Source organism: Syngnathus acus, chromosome 9, assembly GCF_901709675.1.
Source record: "Syngnathus acus chromosome 9, fSynAcu1.2, whole genome shotgun sequence".
Lineage (NCBI taxonomy): Eukaryota > Metazoa > Chordata > Actinopteri > Syngnathiformes > Syngnathidae > Syngnathus > Syngnathus acus.
The window spans coordinates 8,309,624-8,321,575 of NC_051094.1; the positions used below are offsets into that span (position 1 = coordinate 8,309,624).

At 44.4% G+C, this 11,952-nt stretch overlaps 1 protein-coding gene across 5 annotated transcripts; it reads left to right on the forward strand.

Moving 5' to 3' along the window:
* The first annotated feature begins 62 nt into the window (after positions 1-62).
* Positions 63-11,952, forward strand: LOC119127006 (ubiquitin-associated protein 2-like). Of its 5 annotated transcripts, none has more exons than XM_037258659.1 (29): positions 63-144; positions 1,962-2,101; positions 2,560-2,637; positions 2,710-2,820; positions 2,906-3,068; positions 3,393-3,470; positions 3,699-3,759; positions 3,984-4,072; positions 4,170-4,222; positions 4,307-4,356; positions 4,458-4,644; positions 5,012-5,273; positions 5,638-5,778; positions 5,878-6,017; positions 6,218-6,453; positions 6,546-6,786; positions 7,322-7,361; positions 7,448-7,571; positions 7,706-7,763; positions 7,840-8,059; positions 8,289-8,380; positions 8,459-8,509; positions 8,609-8,687; positions 8,874-9,074; positions 9,148-9,318; positions 10,208-10,315; positions 10,623-10,696; positions 10,861-11,049; positions 11,255-11,952. In XM_037258659.1, exons 2-29 carry the CDS (start codon positions 2,009-2,011, stop codon positions 11,348-11,350), a joined length of 3,486 nt encoding a protein of 1,161 aa, XP_037114554.1. In that variant the 5' UTR covers positions 63-144; positions 1,962-2,008; the 3' UTR covers positions 11,351-11,952. The 5 variants fall into 5 exon arrangements, with proteins under 5 accessions (XP_037114554.1, XP_037114555.1, XP_037114556.1 ...); XM_037258660.1 differs by having other exon boundaries at positions 6,549-6,786; XM_037258661.1 differs by having other exon boundaries at positions 3,984-4,063.

The following is an 11,952-nucleotide window of genomic DNA, read 5'->3' on the forward strand; positions in this document are numbered from 1 at the left end:
CACATCTCTGCCGTCTGATTGGCGGTTGCACTGTTGAGTTGATCAATAAAGCACTTTGAAGAAAAAAACGGAAAAGCTTTTCACAACGGCACGGTGGGTCACGTGACATCTGCTGCTGCTAGTCTGAGCGAAGCCTGATAGCAGGTAGGAAAAACACAGTGAGAAAAGATTATGTTTAATTATGGAGTTTAAGGCTGAAAGTATTAGATTGGAGGAAACGTCCGACTCAAGAGTTTTTGTTATCTGTCGCCAACCCCTGGTTAAAATGCAGAGCTTCGCATGTGTTGAATCCTGACTATGACTAGGCCCTTGACAAGCCAGGCTAGTTTGGAGCGTTCTTCATAAAATTGTCATATAATCGTGGCCGCAATGTATTTCTAATTTGCACGCTTCACATTTCCTTCACTGAAGCATTTAAACCATATATACCAAATAGATAGCGCTGTCTTGGGTCACACTTGTTAGCTCGCCGCTAGCGTTAGCTTCCACGGACTCCTGTCCGCGGCGTTGACAATAAGGCGAGTTCTTGACGCACTTGTCTCAAAAAGATTGTTTTGTTGTTAATTCCATCCCCAAGATGATTACGTAGAGCGAAAGTCTTTTCTTATCGACGAATTTATGGTTTTATTGATACTGCGTAGTTTAATCTCGAGTGAGATATCGTGTGAGAGTCGCACACACGAAACAAAGACGGAGTGGCTGCTAAAAGCTAAGCTAACGTAGGCATTCGCCCACTGCGGCTCCTGTTTGTTAATAATCGCGCTTCCTATACATCAGCCCAATGCCGCTATAAGTAAAGGTTTACTTGATACCACATTAAACTATGTCCCTTGACTTAATTAGTGTTTATGTTGAACGTGGCCAGACGGGCGGCCATTTGATCAACTTTCTGTGCACTCCATTGAGACACGTCGAGACACGTCAAATTAAAATGGAATTGTTGGAATAATAATGGAATAATGGCATAAAGTGCTTAGTCGCTGCTCAGTGTTTTTGTGTGGGTGACTGTGTCAAAGGGGTGTTTGTAAGATGACACCTTGCCTGTCCCTTCTGGACTTCTATATTTAACCCTAAGAGGTAGGTGGGTGACAGATGGAGTTATACTCTTACATGGTATACTTCAATGCACCAGCCCACTTGCATATTTACTTTAAAGGGACATGTTATGGAAAGTTGACTTTAAAGTTGGTATGCAAAGACTCTGAACCTCTGTTTATCATGGGTGTCTCAAGCCCCACCCTGCAGTTGGTGAAAATGTGACACATTGTATAAAAGTTATTCCTTTGCCACGTGCTTTAAACCTGTTTTGAAATTTTCATTGCCACCTGTGCTTGCTGTCTCAGTCCACATTTTTCCAGGGAGTAAGGTGACAAGATGTTCCCTGTCACAATGCTGAGTCTGAGTTGAAATGGCTATTTCTTGCTATCATTTTTAGAAACTCTGGTCAAGAGGTTGTTCAAAATAGAACAAAACAGTATGATTATCTTTGATATTCCTCAAAGTTCTCTCGGATCCTTTCATGTTGTCTTCATTTGGGGGGAACACCCTCCTCTGATTGGCGTACAAGTTTCAGTTAAAAATAAACCCGAATTGCTCGGGCAGGCTAAAAATATGTGACGTCGGCGGGTCAAAATTACTGTGATGTTTTCAAATGATATCTGCACTCAAAACTCCCCTGTTAAGTTGCAAAAATGGAAAATTATTGCTCAGATGATCCTTGTGGACAGTAGAGTACAGTATATACTCAGTTTTGGCTGTAAATAAGAACTGTATATCAAACATGTTCAACCAAGCCTTATAGTTTAACTTCAGCTTGCATACATTACATTACCAAACATAGAAAATAGGCGTGGCACTCTAACAGTTAGTCGACACCAATGCATTGTGCTTTTGAATTATTATTATTTTAATCTGCTGTTTTCCAGGAGGCTGATGATTCTCATTTCTCTTCTTGTTTCCAGATTTTTTTCTATTTTGTACATACATTGTTTTGTATATACTGTATGTGATGACTTCTTTGGTCAGCAATCAAACCCGGGGGACTCGGGACAGAACGCTGCCCACCAACACACAAACCACACAGCCGCAGAAACACATACAGGTGGGTGGTTGCCGTACACATTGTGGTTGGACAGAAAAGCGTGTAACTCAAATTGCTTGTGTGTCAAATGCCATTAATCTGTTGTGCCCCCCCCCCACAAACAAAATACAAACTGTTTTGCTTATTTTTAAGAAAACTAGCGCTGTATTGTATAAAAATAAATGGGATGTGTTATTACTGTATGTACTTTACTATAATTTTTCCTCTTGGTTCAATGCAATACCCATTTATCCATCAGAAGAGGTGCAATAATTATTTGACTTATCAGTAATTAATTACTGAATTATTGAATTAATCTGGACCTATTTTTGATCAGCAATTGTTGTGAATATTTGTCGCTTGTGGGGCACTTTTAGTCTTTTCAGTGATTAAGCAATAAATAGATTTGACTTGAGTGGTTGTCTGTTGTTGATATTGTGCATGTTGCTGCTTCTCACTGAAGTCTTTGTGCCTACCAGGCAACAGCAGAACAGATCCGTTTGGCCCAGATGATCTATGACAAAAATGATCCCTTCTTTGAAGACAAAGTCAAACAGGTAATGTTTCCCTTTGGTTGTCTGCTTTGTTGCGTGTAGTTTTATTGATGATGCCATGCTTGACACACACAGCTGATTGAGGTCACTGGCAAGACTCAAGATGAGTGTATGGTTGCCCTTCATGACTGCAACGAGGATGTCAATAGAGCCATCAATTTCCTGCTGGAGAGCACCTCTGACACTGTGAGAGCCTGCATCGCCTTTGTTGTTGTCCCTCTACTTGCATGCTAACAAGTTGCTGGTTATTTTATTTTTTTTTTGCGATCAGAACTCCTGGGAGACGGTCGGGAAGAAGCGTAGCCTTGGGAAAGAGGGAGCCACCCCCGAGGTGAAGGAGAGCCGCGAGAAGAAGGGAAGCGAGCGAGAGGCTAGTCGCGGACGTGGGGGTGCCATCAGGAGGGGAGGCCGCGGGATCAGCAGAGGACGCGAAGGTAAAGGCAAGCGGTGGAATTAAAAACTTGCCTTGTTTTTAATGATCGCTGGCCACTTTGTCAACAGGATTAGATTTGTTTAGAGTTTTCTTGTAAAGAGCGCCACATAAATACAGTGGTACTCTGATATTAATTGACCAGTGAATATAATTTGAGGGTGTGATTGGAAAACAGTTCTGAACAAAATGGCACCTACGGAAATGTGATCAGTGTCAATGTTGTATTGTTGCACTTAAGATGTTTTGTGACTTGTCTTGTCCTGGTGTTTTGGTTAGTGTGGGCATCTTGCTCATCCCGCTCCTTTTCTTACCGCTTTGGTTCCAGGTCGTGCTGAGGAGAATGGATTTGAAGTGGTGCCCGGAGAGAGGGGGGGAGATCGTGGACGCAGAGGACGAGGCAGAGGTAACCAACTTTCTAATACTGCCATCGGATAAAATGCATGTTGAGGGTTTCTGTCTGAATACATTAAAATGCACACGTGGTGGTGCCTATTATGCTTTTCGCACAACGGCAGCGGCGATAGGGGATCGATCAATATCATTTGAAATTGTAAATTTTTCGCTGCTGTGTCACCATCCCCTAATGACAGCTGTGCGAAGCTTGCTTAAGAACCTCTCGCGGTACTTTCAGGGGCAGGCGTTCGCGGTCGAGGAAGAGCAGCTGCCGGCACCAGGTTCACCCAGGTTATGGGGTAAGAACAATTCGTTGCTCACCACTTATGAAGGTAGACCGAGGTAGTGATGTTTCTTCCAAGCACACATCTCAATTATGACCATGTGGATAAAAAAAACTTTCTGAACCTCATTTGGAAATTTAGCTTATCAAAGGTATTTTCTTGCAATTGGTCATATCAAAATGTTCTCTTTCTCTCTCTCTCTTTCTTTCTCTTTCTCTTTCTTTCTCTCTCTCTCTCAGCACCTTCAATCCTGCCGATTACACTGCCGGTCGCCACGAGAATTGGGAAGGCGATGGCAACGAAACTGCTGAGCAACCTGGTAAGGAAGGTGAAAGAACTGAAACTGTCCATGTGGCCTGCGGCTTTACTATTAAGTGAAATTACTCAATCGCTCCGTCATTTACATGGCTGCTGTTGTTTTTAAGCAACATGGGGAGGCAACCCAGAAGACTGGACTACAGAAGACTGGAATGAAGACGTGAGTAGAGAGAGCTATGATAACGATGAGGACTAGATTAGAGGCTTTTGGCTAATAGTTTTAATGCTTTTTTTCTTCTTTCAGTTATCTGAAACCAAAGTATTCACTTCCTCTTCCACCCCGGCAAACCACAAGTGAGCCCTCAGACAGAATATGAAATGTGCCGCACTTTTTTTTTTTTTTTTTTTTTGCGGGATTCACATTAACATCATAGTAATCATTTCTTTCTCTCCAGTGTGGACCTGACAGGCCTCCTGCCAAAGACGGGAGTGTCTTTGGAGTCGGACCTGGTCGATGGACCTTCTGCAGAGGATCTTGGCCAAAGCCTGGTTTTCACCAACTCCCACCATAATGGGCGCACAGCCACACACAGCTACGCCCACGCTGCCTCTGCCAGCACTACCTACGCGCACGCCGCACTGGTATGTATGGACGCCCATTGTTTATACCTACTGTAATGACAAAAAACTGTTTAACCAACAACAGCTAAGCGCTGTCAGACAAGAAGGGTTGATGGTTATTGTTTAACGAATACATATAAATGTTTGCAAATGTCTTATTTTGGTTAAACACAAAAGACGAGTCAGTCTGCATTCATGAAGGACTAGAGAAATCAGGATTATTTCTTTTGGGAGCCTGAAATCAGAAGATCTAGACAATCTTTGGTTAAAATGGCTGTAAACAATTACTCTATTATTGCAATACGAGGTGATTTGATTATAGATTTGTCGATTCATCGACCAATGTTGATGCCTGTAGTTATATTGTATATTTTTTTTATCTTGCCAGTCTTCAATCCCAGGCCCTGGTTTTGGGTCCCTGAACACACCCAAGCCGGCACCAGTCTCAGACACCATGACAGCAGATCAGATCAATGGGCCTCGGCTCGGTCAAAGAGCGAGTCAGATTCCGGCCACCCCTGCGACCATCACAGCTAATGTTTCCAAAGATGCGCTGCCACCCGCGTCATCGAGCCCTGCACCTGCCCCCTCGCCTTTGGTCGAAATCAAACCTCAGAGATTGGACAACGGACCCTTAATAGGCCTGCACAGTAAGTTAGTGAACAAAGTTGGTCCCTTTGTCTTTAAAGTTGACATTATGTAAAATGATTAAATTTGTATGCCAGTAGTTATCTACAGTGCCTTCCCACCCATCACATCACTGCTGGTTTTCCAAAATGTTTAAGCAAGCCATTTTGAATTTTTATACATTTGGGTGTAAGTGTTGCAAATTTACACAGTACAATGAATACTTAAAATAACAATTTTCTTGAATGAGCAGTTTTGCTAAACGGTAACTTCATTTGAGGAGCAGTTTGCACATTTTGGGGAGCAATTTTTTTTGCAGGTTAATCCCAAGGAGCTGAACCACTTTGCACGTTTCAATTGACTTTCATTTTTCCATTTTTGTTGTAGTGGAGACGAAGCTTCAGCCAGAACCCTCTGCTGTGCTCAGCCAGCTAGCACACAGGCACCAACACTCTTCCATCCTTCCCACCACCACAGAGACTCTGGTTCTGTCCCAGTCACATGCCCCGCAAGTGCCCACACCACCAGGTATGACTGTGCGCTACACACTCTTCCACGCTACCCATCAGGGTCAAACAATTGATTATTTTTTTCATACTATAAATCTCTATATGCTGTATGCTTTAGGTCACGAGTCATCACTTCTGCCTATAAGAGATGGAGCCTCTCCAGGAATAAAGATGCCTGGGGTGGACCCTCCTATTACAGAACCACCTCCCATGCGACAGCTCAAGACACAGAAGCGGAGAGTACCACCTCCCTCCAAGGTGCCCCACTATCCCGTAACTCCTAAGATGGTTGTCATCGGCTAGTTAACGTCATTATTTATCAGTGTCTGGTTTTTTTTTTTTTTTGAAGACCAACTGTATTGACATCTGTGCCCATCTTCCAATTGCATTTGTTCATTTTAACTTAACATAACCTAAATATGCATCGTATTAATCATCAACTTGGTCTGTGTACACAGATTCCCTCATCGGCAGTGGAGATGCCAGGCTCATCGGACGTCTCAGGCTTTAATGTTCAGTTCGGCGCGCTGGACTTTGGTTCCGAGGCAGGTGCCATTGATCTGGCCCAGAAGGACTCAACTCGGGAGCAAGCACCTTTGGCACCACCTCCAGCGGTGGCGGCGATGGCTGTCCCCGCTGCTGCCATGACCGCACAGCAGCCGCAGAGTTTATTTTCCAAGCCTGCAACTGTGAGGTGTGTGTGTGTGAGAGAGAGACTTTACTGAATGTATAATATCTTTTTAAATAGATGCCTTATTTGCAAATCTTCTCTCCATGCTGTCCAAGCAGCGAACACATGAGCAACATACCCAACCTCCCAGATGCCAGCTTCCCCTCGCCGTCCTTGGGCTTACCCAGTGCCACACCCTCCGCCTCCATGGGCCTCCCCGGTGCGGCTGGCCCACCATCCTCCACGGCGCCGGCTCCTGGAAAACGTGTGGAGAGTGGGGGGCCCAGATCCCTCCCTCACCACCTGGCTTTCTCTCAGAGCAAAGAGAGTGCACCATCTGTTGCCGCCCCCCTCACGGTAAGGCTAGAGCAGTGATACCAAACATGTGCTGGAGGTACACAATTTCACTTCATTAGTCTCAAAATTACTACAAGTCATCTCTTTGTTCATCTGTCTTTACTCTATGCCAGATGGGTATAGTGACAGAAGAACAATCAAATGGTCTTGTACTACATGCATGGCAGCAGGTGCAATTAACCGAAACTAGCGGTTTGGAGGGTACATAGCAGCTCCATTAGGAAGTGTTAACTCGACGTAACAGCGCAAACGGGAAAAATACGCCAAATAATGCTCATGTTTGAAGTAGAAATGGACAGTTTAGTTGATGTTGAAGTCGCTACGGCTTCTACTATTTCCAGCATATTTGGTCAACCTACGCATGTCAGTGATTTGTTCCAAGTGTGATGCCTGAACAGTCCTAATCAGATCAATATTTTTAGGGTCCATTAAAAATCGTGCATCTGATCCAAACTGATTGGATTAAAGACATTTTGTCCATGTAAACGTGCATTATGTTACAGAAATTAAGTGCTTTCTTTTTCATTTGTTATAGAATGGTTACTGTGGCATGAAGGCGCAAAGCACACAGGACGGTAAATTTGTGACTCCAAGCTCCTGTCAAATTGACATGATCCAAATATCAATTTTTATTTATTTATTTTTATTTCTGTTTTTTTAGCTGCACCATCACAGAGAACTGTGAAAACGGAGTCTCCGATAATGAGTGACAGCGGCGCTGCCCACCACACGCCTGCCCCTGTAGCCACCACTGCCCACTCAGCGCAGATTCCTTCCCTCAACAGGTACAGAGGCTAACTGTTTTTCAAGTGGGAAATACAGTTTACGATAGAATAAAATATAAAACAGTCAAATGAAAAGTATCTATGGTTGCCATGTGAAAGCTGACAAATATAAATACGTGTATTTTGCTTTTTAGCCACGTGAGCAGTTCTCATTCTTCTGGACTGACCTATGCCACAAGCTCATCTCTCCCAGTAAGTGTGAACTATTTTGAAACAGTTGGGTGTACAAGAATTGGCCTCATTCTCTCTCAAACCTTATCTTCCCCAGACAAGTAACGAGGAGAACGTTGGCGGCAATCTCCACGCCTTCTCGGCTCCTTCCAGCCAGCCCCACAATGCCACTTCCTCTGCCTCGCTGTCTGTCAGCACTTCAAGTGCCATCAGCGCCCCGCACCCGGCCGGAGCACCGGGACTGACTCAGAACGGCACAAACGGTGCTCTTTCGGCTGCAAACAGTCGCACTGCGCCCCTACTCGCCACCACCGCTGGTACGCCCTCTAGAAATGTTGTTGCACTGGTTTTCTTGGTACAGTAGAGTAGGGACTGAGCACTGTCACGGATGGTGAGGAACTGAGAGTAATTGAGTAATTTTTTATGGTGCATACATTTTTTTTCTCAGTGTTGTGTTTTAGCCTTCATTAAGGAATATTATAGTAAGTATGTCAAAAGTTTGAATTTTTGTGATATTAATCTGTCAACTTTCTTTATACCCACCAGGTAAAACTCCCCCCAACTTGGCCCAAGGAGTACCCCCTCTCCTGGCCAGCCAGTACATCATGGGCCCTGGTGGCTTGCTCCCTGCTTACCCGGTAACGTCAAATGTCAAATTCTGATGTATAATAATGTGAGACATATATTTATCATGCCATTTATGTGAATCCCAATAGCAGATCTATGGTTATGAGGACCTGCAGATGCTGCAATCTCGCCTTCCTTTTGTGAGTCTCATTTTGTATCTATCAGTGAGTGCATGTGTTAGTTAAAGGTTCTATTGCATGGCAGCTATAGTATTGCACTAAGTAACTCTATCTATGCAGGACTACTATGGTGTAGCATTCCCTGGTTCTACGGCAACCATGCCTGGAAGAGATGGCCTGGCCAACAATCCTTACTCAGGTGTGTGTGTGGTGTTGGCAGCTTTAAAAATCATAACATTAATTTTGTGTACCAACTGCCAGCTCATATTAGTGGTTTCCGAGACAGATTAATTTTTGCTGCCCTAAAATCGACTCTCTTGTTAACTAAATTCGGTGTTAAATGCGCCCCCAGTTTGCAAAATCTTATTTTGCGCTCATTGTCCAGGTGAGGCGACAAAGTTTGGCAGGAATGACTCGTCGTCCCCGGCACCACCCACCAGCCTATCCGCAGGGGGTGTGCAGTCACAGGCCCAGCAGGCGCCACAAGCCGGTACACAGGGGCAGGGTCAAGGCCAGAGCCAAGGCCAGCAGAACCAGAACCAGGCCTTCCTCAACCCCCCGCTACCACCTGGCTATGGATACGCTGGTACAGATGGGAAACTACATGCTTCACACATGAGCTAGACACATTTTCATACGTCTGTGTGTGTGTTTGTCAGGTCTGCCGTATTATCCAGGCATGCCTGGCATCCCCTCAGCCTTCCAGTACGGCCCCACCGTTTTTGTGCCTCCGACTTCAGCCAAACAGCCCACAATAGGCCTGGCCAACCCTTCCAGTCAGTACCACCAACAGCATCAGCCCACCTATGGACAACATGCATATGGCGCAGGTAAGACCAACAACACTTGTTTTTTGCCTGTAATTTCCAGTAGGGCAGAATTATTTTTCACTTAGGGATCGAAATTGTGATCTTAGACAAAATAATTTTTTGTTTGTCAAAATCTGTATTTTTTTAAAGGATTCTTATGCCTAATTTTAGTAAGTAAGAGCCACATCAAAGCAAAATGATCCTAATAAGTTCCCTTTTCTGTTTTTAAGGTTAAGTCTCTTTGTGATTGTATAATTTGTAATAACAGTGGACAACAAAATTTAAGACTTGTGTAAAAATGTCATGTGGAATTTTTCTGTGATGGAGCGACAGATTTGACACAAACATGTTATTTCAATATAAATAAAAACATTGACCAGATTATGTTTACCCCCCAATTGTGGTTTAGTTTTACAATAGTTGTAAACTAAGAATGTCACAAATTTTGGCGGGGGGATTATTATTTTATAAGCAATATACAGCTTGTGTATGTACTGCAGGTAGGTGAAATGTGAAGAATTTTGGTGTGTTTTAGTGAGACAACAATTGGCAAAAGTAAATGGAAGGCAACTTGATGCTTTTCGGTTTGCCTTCCATTTTGTGGTTTGTGCAAGGTTACCTTTCTACACTGCATGTGTGTGGGTTGTTGGGAGTCAGCCTTTTTATGTGCGCGCGCGCGTGTGTGTGTTAGGCTTGTGCTGCATGCATAGCTCAAAGCCCACCACCTCCACCACGATCATCGTCAAACCCACCATTACTACTGTCATTGCCCCTCAATATAGACACTGCTGTCATTGTAGACAGGTTACCTTACTGCCTTTCTCCCCTCCCTCCTCTTCATTTCCTCTTCACCTCATCTATCCTATCTGCTCTTTTTCTTTACTTGCTCTTCCTCCTCCTCCTCCTTCAGCCTTTGATGACCTGTCTCAAGCCCACGCTGGGGAGTACAATAAGGGAGGGTACGGAGGCTCTGCCCAATCTCAAATCGCCAAGTCGGCGGGCAGCGGCCCAGGGAAAGGTACATGCGACAACTATGCACGTGCGCACACACACACACGCATGTACACACAGCATATCAATTCAGTGGGGGTTTAAAAACCAAACGAGGACGCTGAGCGTGTGTGTCTGTGATTGCACGTCATTCACGCCGGAAAATCAGCGCGCTTCCTGCTTGTACTGTGCTTCCAACTTCATTTATCAGCATCTTCCAACTGGCTGACCTTTCCCCACCACCTGGGTTTATTCATTTCTTAACGGACTGCATAGGCACAGCACGACGGTGTGCCCATTTGTAACACTTGTGTCCCTTTTCCTTTTGCTACCAGCACCTGGAATGTCTGGATCCGGCAGCAATGGAGGAGTACCTGACATCAGTGCGTCCATTTACAGCAAAACGCAGGTAATTTCGCTTTCACCTTTAGCGTTTACAAGTACACACTGAGTAACTATTTTGCTCTCAAGCGAGAATGGGAAGATGGGCGACGTCTGCCTTTGCGCAGTATCGTAACAATAGAGCACAGGAGCACTTTGCTAAATGAGCCTTTTCTTTTCTTTTTAAACCAGTCGTTTGACAAGCAGGGCTTCCACACGGGGACGCCGCCGCCCTTCAGCCTTCCGTCGGCCCTTGGAGCGGGGCCCATGAATCCCGGGGGTGCGCCAGGCTACGCACCAGCTCCCTTCCTGCACATTTTGCCCCCCCATCAGCAGCCCCATTCGCAGCTTTTACATCACCACCTCACACAGGACACACAGGTAATGCCATGTACAAACTAATAGGTACCAAAGACACTATATATTTTTTTGTGGCTTATATGAGTCGGTAATACCGAGCATCGATTCACGTGCAATCAAACCGTACCAGAAGTGTGTTACTTGCACTGCATTGTTTGCAAACTTGACTGGTCTCTCTCTCTCTCTCTCTTTCGCTCTCGCTCTCTCTTGCTCTCTCACTCTCAAGGGTGGTCCGGGTCAGCGCAGTCAGTCAAACAGCATGCAGCAGAAGAACCAAGGCAGCAAGTCCAGTTACGGCAGCTCTCCCTACTGGGGCAACTAAGGATTGCTTCTAAAACCCCACACCTCCATTGACCCCTACCCATCCCTCCTGTGTACTAAAAGGAACAAAAAGGAAAGACACACAAGCAACCATTCGTGCCCTGGCCTCGCCCCCCACCTCCACAAGTCCTCATAATGGTTCTCTTCCTCTCCCTGCCTCCAAATTGGTTGCTCGTGTAAAATATTTATGTATTTATATAAATATATAGATATATATATATATATATATATACTGTATATGTAATACTAGAACTTGATAAATGGGTTGCTGCATATTTTTGAAGGACTTTTTGGGTTAAGTTTTAACACTGCAAGAAGAGAACAAAGTTACAGGAAAAAGGAACAGAACGACAGCACTGATTGATACATGAGGACTGTTCTGGTGGGGGTGAGGGGCTTCACCACAACTACTGTTTCGCTTTATTTTCTTTTTTTTTTTTTATATATATATATAGACACATTACACACACAACTCCCTGAATCTTCATTTTGTAACCTCCCCCTCTCGTGTCAAAGACGCAAAACACCCGCCCAAATTTTATATTTTAATTTAATTTTAATCCTCATTGCCCTCCAAATAAAGGTTCTGAGACAAAAGTTTAA

What these genes read in the sequence shown, in the direction of transcription:
- LOC119127006 (XM_037258659.1), top strand. Translation starts at nt 2,009, where the DNA reads ATGACTTCTTTGGTCAGCAATCAAACCCGGGGGACTCGGGACAGAACG. An exon ending in AGCCGCAGAAACACATACAG is followed by an intron (nt 2,102 to 2,559) that starts GTGGGTGGTTGC and finishes TGTGCCTACCAG; the next exon opens with GCAACAGCAGAACAGATCCG. An exon ending in GGCCAACAATCCTTACTCAG is followed by an intron (nt 8,688 to 8,873) that starts GTGTGTGTGTGG and finishes CTCATTGTCCAG; the next exon opens with GTGAGGCGACAAAGTTTGGC.